We start from the raw sequence: 7,523 nt of genomic DNA on the forward strand, positions 1-7,523 counted from the left end.
GTTGATATGCACAACTTTAAAGATAAAATTTACTATGGGAAGCCACTTAGATGCAAGAGTTCACCTCTAAGAATAAAGTAGTACACATATTAGTATTTTAAAATGTCATTTCATCCTATCAACTATGTAATCTTATTTCCGTTTCAGACTGAAAGATTTCCTCTCTAGCGTTAATCTTGTAACAACCTTTAAAAAGTTTGACTTTAAATTAGATGGGTTTATATAGTTCAAAGTTTCCCTCCATATGAGAATACACTAAATAAAAAGTTATGAATTTTATATAAATTTGTACAGTAAAACTTCGGACTCCTTAACAAAAGTTGTGAAAAACTGATCTTTATTTTCCAGAAATATACAAACTTATTCTCTCATTTCCCCATCTTCTTCTTCTTCTTCTACTCCTCTGATGTATAGGACATTGTTACACCTGTAAATAGAACCAGAAGTTCTCTTAATTTTAAACATGTTTTTGTTGACTTTCCCCAGATGAACACTAGTTTTTAACTAAGTGACATGTTTTTCAAATTGAACTTGGACCAGCTATTTAAAAAAAACAACCCTCCAATCATCAAGTTTATCAGGCTAACCAATTAATATATTTTGATGGTGATCCCACAGTCCAAGTGACTTTCAGATTGTTATAATGGACCGTTACAAAATGAACTGAGAAAATAAGTTACTAAAAGAATGACAGATTCATTGTACACTAGACTAACTTATTTTTAGGCCCATATCCTATAAACTTATGCCCATGCTTAACTTCAAGCACATGACTGTTTGCAGAAGCCAGGCCTTAATACATATGTAATAGTTTATTAGTACTCTGTTGAAACTCTCTCCTCCCCCCACACTTATTGAGGTCTCTGCTACCTGTTGATACCTCTCCCTATTTACAGACCCTTCATTTCTGTGAAACTGTTCAGTGCTTATTTAACTTCCTCATTAGGTGTGAGATTTTCCTCAGGTATTGACAAGAGATTCATATCAATATCCAATAAGAACCCAGAGAACCAATGAAAGACATCATTACAAAAGGAGAAATTATGAAACATTTGTATATTTTAGTGTTACTTTCCCCCTCTCCCCGATAATATACCTTTTAGTGTTATCCTTTAACAAAGTGTTGTCTGGCACCGTTTAGCAAAGAAATGGATACTACAATTAATGTCTTTAACGTTGCAAGTTTTCAGATTGTTTTAGGCTGAGTATTAGGACTTGAACTATGTCCATCTACAAATGTAATATGTCTACTATGTAACTTATGAAATACTCTAATTTGATAGTTACCTTATCAAAACTTCACCAAGGTGTCCTGACAATGCACCATCGATGTATTCTTCTGTGTTTGCAAGCTTTTAGAAAAGGAAAAAAATATTAGACTGTTTGAAGAAAATTCTCGGCCAGCAATCAGTAAACTATTGTAAGGCTGAAGTCACTCTACAAGGGTTAATGGGCCCTTTTGGACACTGGGTCTGTTCAATAGTAACTCACACCTCATTAGAGCACTTTATTTTATTATGCATATAGCTTATTATGTTTCACTTTTCATTTAAGAATTTGACTACAAGTGTGTAATATATAGCCAAGTATTGTCTATTGCTTTTAAACTTCCTGTAAGTGTACTTTTGAGGAAATTAAAAACAAACATATGTTTGCCATCAGGCTTCAAAGCAAATACTAATCAGTTCTTATATAGCCTTTTTAATCAGTTCTCAATCCAGTCTTACCTTCACCTTGGACAAGGCTGCTGCTCCCTACCTACCTGTCAGATGACTTATTTGACACCAGACAAGTCACTCCCCAGATATGAGCCTCGCTGAATAACCCTGATCCATCCACCGCCTGTAGGACCCCCATCCCCTCTGAACACCATGATACACAGACACCCCACCACCACTTCTGGGCCCCCTCTGACCCCTGACACACACCCAACTTTGATCGTCCCCCCACCCACTCTGGGCCCCTCCCCATCCCTCCTGAGCAGCCCCCACCCCGCAGCCCTCGGGACGGCCGCGTCCCGGCTCCCACTGACCTGCATGTTCATGTAGCCGTCGACAGACACCAGGTAGCCCTTGTACTCCATCCCCCACTTCAGCTTCACCATCACCGGCTTCCCCGTCAGCCCGTTCAGGAAGGGCTTGGGGTTCAGGGGCAAGCTCTGCGGGGCGCAAGTCACCACAACGGCGGGGTCAGGGCGAGGGGCCCGGCTCCCGAACAGCCCCCAGCCCGGCACCGCCCCGCCCCCTCTCTCCGGCCATTCCCCCCATCACCAACCCGCCCAGGGCGCCCGCTGACACCCCCACTCCTCCCAACTCGCGGCAGCGCGCCGTCACCATGGTAACGCGGGCCTGCACAGGCAGCGGTAAAAAAAAAAATTACTGCGCAGGTGCCGACGCTCCCGCCGAAAGGCCCTAAGAGAAAAGCAGGAGTGACGTCTTGCGCATTCACTTCCGGGAGGACCCTGACTTGTCGCCTTTTCCCCGCCCACGAAAGTTTGTTTATTACTTTTTAATAAAATTAACATTTTTTGGTTATAGGGTTTTTTTACAAAAAAAAATATAATTATTAATTAAAATTGTACATATAAATAAAATAATAAAAATTAAAGAAGAAGAGAGATATATAATATTTATTAAATCATAAAAGAAAAAGAGTATATACGTGGGGGGGGGGGTGGGGTTATTTTATACAAAAACATTTATTAATATTAAAAAAATTAAAATATCAGAAAGTAGAAGGAAAAGAATGAGAAGTTGTTGGGTTTCTCTCTTCTCGTGTAACACCAAGCACTAGGGGCCACCAAAATAAAATTTAATGGGCAGCAGGGTTTATTTTTTTTTTAAAACAAAACAAAATAAAAGGGAGTATTTTTCACATTATCCCACAGTCAAACCTTGGGGAACATAAATACTCCTTGCCAGAGGATTGTGAAGGCCAAGACTTATTAAATAATTAACCAAGGTTGTGGGGGGGGGAAAAAAAAAAAACTAGAATATAAATTTTTCATGGAGGATAGGTTCACTATCAATGGTATGGCCTAATTGTAGGCCAAATTTAGCAGGATGGTGCGACTGCCCCGAGCCGTGTTGTTGTATAGCCAGAAGCTGGGAGTGTTGTTGTGTGTGTGTTTATGTGTGTGGTTTGAACAAGGAGATGGAATTACTTGTTTTGATTCAATTGCCTGCTGTTTGTTTGTTCCTCTGGGGCACCTGGGGCATTGGGACCCACTGTCGCAGGACACCCCACCAGACCCCAGCAGGCCGTCAGTCCACACATCCCAGTGACATGCCTGAGTTTGATGGATCCTTTGTGTCTGATCCTGCACCCCATGTATTCACTGGGTCATTTTTGCTCTTTCTCTGTTGGCGGCTCAGAGGAAGGGCACAAAACATTGATGAAAATTTTTTTTGGCCCATTAATCATTTTAATTCAGGGGATAGTTAAAAGAAAAAAAATACTATTTTTCTTTGAACGTTTTTAATAGTTGGAGACCAGCCAGAAGTAGAACAGGGGGGGGGGGAATTATGCAAATTAAATTTTGGGAAGGGAAAAAATATAAAACAGTATTAGGAGGATAAGTGGAACCACTGCTTGGAAAAAAAAGAAAAAATGAAAAAAAAAAAAAAAATAAAAAAGAAAAAAAAAAAAAAAAAAACAAAAAAAAAAAAAAAAAATAAAAAAAAGTTTTTGTTTTTATTTTGTTTTTTACTTTAATATCATTCAGTTATCGAGATTAACAATCTAAATAATATATATGTAATAAATCAGTTTTTTTTTGATTGTTTTTTGCTGTTTATCTATAAATAAACACATTATTTTTACACACACAGTCGAATATATTATTGATGAGCATTTAAGGCAAAAAAAAGAATAAAAAATCCTCCATACTGTCGTCTACAGGTAGCTCAGTCTCCCTTTCAAAAGATCTCAGAAAATCCATCGCTCCCTCTCCTCTTTTTTTCCTCCCTCCCTTTCCGTTGTGTTTTTGTGTTTTGTTTTTTGTTGAGAAGAAAATGTGAAGGAGGAGAAAAGGGGAGAGAAGATCTTTTTTGAGACTCTAGGCTTACCCTGTTAGACAGTTTATGGATTTTTTTCTGGCTAATGCTCAATATATTCGACTGTGTGTGTTAAAATGTATATACATCAAACAACTATACTCCAAGCAAGTTGTCCACTCCTCTATGTATTTATATCTCCCAAAATAATTTGGCAAATCCCTTCTGTCTCCCATTACTGTTCAAGAAATAGTACTTCCCTGATTAAATGATAATGGGCCAAATCATTGTGCCCTTCTCTGAGGGCCACAGAATAAAAATGACCATACAGGGTCAGACCAAGGTCCATCAACTCAGCATTCTGTCCTGCGACAGTGCGTCCATGCCAGGTGCCCCAGAGGGAACAACAGAACAGGCAATGATCAAGTTTGATCCATCTCCTGTCAACCACTCCACTTCTGGCTAAACACAGGGCTAGGGCAGGTGCACCATCCCTGCCAATCTTGGCTAATAGCCATTGCATCGACCTATCCTCCATGAATTATCTGTTCCTTTTCAACCTTGTTATGTCTTGGCCTTCACAATCCTCTGCAAGAGTTCCAAGGTTGACTGTGGATAATTGTGAAAATACTTACTTTTGTTGTTTTAAACCTGCTGCCCATTAATTTTATTTGGTGGCCCTAGTGCTGCGTGTACGAAAGGAGTAATAACACTTCTTTATGTAACCCTTCTGTGCTCGAGTTGGCAGCAACAAAGGGCCGGGTTCAGTATCCAGGGGTTCCGTTTCAATAACACAATGCATAACCGGCTCGAGCCCCCACCCAGTGACCTGGGACACATACATACCACGCCCCCCTGGGCGCCTCGAGGAGGCAATACTTCCCCTCTCGCAAGCACGGAGTCTGAGTGTAGCAAAATCCATTTAATAAAGGAAGGAAACAATGCGGCATCCCACTGGAGAAACACCACAAACAGGATTATAACACAAACCATAAGCAAAACCCCACCTCCCAGTACGTTTGGCAATGTCCTTTCCCCCTTAGGGTCTTAAGCCCAATCACTCCAAAGTCCAACAACCTGAAAGTCTCTAGTCAGAGCCACCCCAGAATTCAAAAGTTTATCTGCAGAGTTTTACCCCTCCCAGCCTGGGTAGAAAGTGGGGGCGGGGGAGTCCACACAAGGTGTTAAGGGACACCTTACATGGGACAGGGCCAACTGCTCCACCTCTCCATGGAGTTCTGCTGCAGCCTTCACCATGACCAGCTCCACTACACCAGCTGTGCCGCTCCTCCAGCCATCCCTGCAAACCACTTCACTCCACTCACTGTTCCATGGGCTGCTCCAACATGCTGCAAACTGCTCTGCTCTGCCAGCTGCTTAACAATAGGTATTCAGGCTCCCCCACTAGTTAACACAGCATTCAGTGGTCTCAGCTCAGCTCTTTCAGTGATTTCAGCTCTTAGTAGGGGAGCCCTGGTGCTGGTGCACCATTGGCCCAACATGAACTCAGCTCAGCAGTTTCTAGACCGACTCCTAATGGAATCAAAATTAGTTCTATTCTTTTACAGTGGAGAGAGGAGGCAGTGCAATTGGTGTTCCAGGCCCTCAAAAGGGGCCCATACCATCAGGTGTACACACACCAGTCCCCAACCTCTCTCAATTCACTGGGTATTGGAACCCATGTCCCTTGTTTAGCAAGTGTCACTTAAGTTATATTGAGACATCTCTGTCATAAAGCAGTCTCGTAGTTCCTCATTCACATAAGCAACTGGCAACACTTTATTTATCCTGCCCCAATAACAAAGAAATTGGGGATCCCAGAGCTGTCAAAGCAGTAAAGAATCCTGTGGCACCTTATAGACTAACAGACATTTTGGAGCATGAGCTTTCGTGGGTGAATACCCACTTCGTCAGATGCCCACTTCGTCAGAGCTGTCAAAATAACCATCCCAGGCTGCATTGGGCTATGCTGGGCGTGCCCATGCAAATATCTGAGAATTCACAATTCCTGAAATTCTTTCCACACTTCCCACAGTTCACCACCAGATGTCAGGGTAGAGCTCATCCTGACTCTGCTTACACTTATTTACATTCTTCACACCAGTCATGATTTTATCGACTTCTATCATATCCCTCCTTAGTCATCTCTTTTCCAAGCTAAGAAGTCCCAGTCTTATTACTCTCTCCTCATACAGCAGCCATTCTATACCCCTAATCATTTTTGTTGCCCTTATCTGAACCTTTTCCAAGTCCAATATATCTTTTTTGAGATGAGGCAACCACATCTAAATGCAGTATTCAAGCTGTGGGAGTATCATGGCTTTATATAGAGGCAATATATTTTCTGTCTTCTTATATATCCCTTTTTAAATAATTCCCAATATTCTATTTGCTTTTTTGACTGCTGCTGCACATTGAGTGGATGTTTTCAGGGAACTATCCACAATGACTGCAAGATCTCTTTCTTGAGTGGTAAGAGTTAATTAAGACCTCATCATTTTATGTGTATAGTTGGGATTATGTTTTCCAATGTGCATTACTTCTCATTTATCAACACTGAATGTCATCTGCCATTTTGTTGCACAGTCACCCAGTTTTGTGAGATCCTTTTGTAACTCTTTGCAGTCTGCCTGGGACTTAACTATCTTGAGTAGTTTTGTATCATCTGCAAATTTTGTCACCTCACTGTTTACCCCTTTTTCCATATAATTTATGAATATGTTGAATAGGACTGGTCCCAGAACAGTCCCCTGGGAGACACCACTATTTACCCTTCTCCATTCTGAAAACTGACCATTTATTCCTACCCTTCATTTCCTACCTCTTAACCAGTTACCAGTCCATGAGAGAACCTTCCCTCCTATCTCACGACTGCTTAAGAGCCTTTGGTGAGGGACCTTGTCAAAGGCTTTCTGAAAATCTAAGTACACTATATCCACTGGATCCCCCTTGTCCACATGCTTGTTGACCCCCTCAAAGAATTCTAGTAGATTGGTGAGGCATGATTTCCCTTTACAAAAATCACATTGACTATTCCCCAACAAATTATGTTGATCTATGTGTCTGTTGATTTTATTCTTTACTATAGTTTCAACCAGTTTGCCCTGTACTGAAATCGGGCTTACCAGCCTGTAATTGCTGGGGTCACCTCTGGAGCCCTTTTTAAAAATTGGCATCACATTAGCTACCCTCCAGTTATTTGGTACAGAAGCTGATTTAAATGATAGGTTACAAATGACAGTTAGTAGTCATGCAATTTCACATCTGAGTTCCTTCAGAACTCTTGGGTGAATACTGTCTGGTCCTGTTGACTTATTACTGTTTAGTTTATCAATGTGTTCCAAAACCACCTCTAATGACACCTCAATCTGGGACAGTTCCTCAGATTTGTCACCTAAAAAGAATGGCTCAGATTTGGGAATCTCCCTCACATCCTCAACCATGAAGACCGATGCAAAGAATTTATTTAGTTTCTCTGCAATGGCCTTATCATCCTTGAGTGTTCCTTTAGCATCTTGATTGTCCAGT

At 41.2% G+C, this 7,523-nt stretch overlaps 1 protein-coding gene across 1 annotated transcript; it reads right to left on the reverse strand.

Moving 5' to 3' along the window:
* Window positions 1-315: 315 nt before the first annotated feature.
* Window positions 316-2,257, reverse strand: LOC116831144 (small nuclear ribonucleoprotein F-like; the record flags this gene model as incomplete). Its single annotated transcript, XM_032790939.2, has 3 exons — window positions 316-427; window positions 1,288-1,352; window positions 2,033-2,257. Coding segments are annotated over 3 exons (357 nt in total), but the record flags the coding sequence as incomplete, so codon positions are not given.
* Window positions 2,258-7,523: the final 5,266 nt, after the last annotated feature.

Source organism: Chelonoidis abingdonii, unplaced genomic scaffold, assembly GCF_003597395.2.
Source record: "Chelonoidis abingdonii isolate Lonesome George unplaced genomic scaffold, CheloAbing_2.0 scaffold0554, whole genome shotgun sequence".
Classification (NCBI taxonomy): domain Eukaryota; kingdom Metazoa; phylum Chordata; order Testudines; family Testudinidae; genus Chelonoidis; species Chelonoidis abingdonii.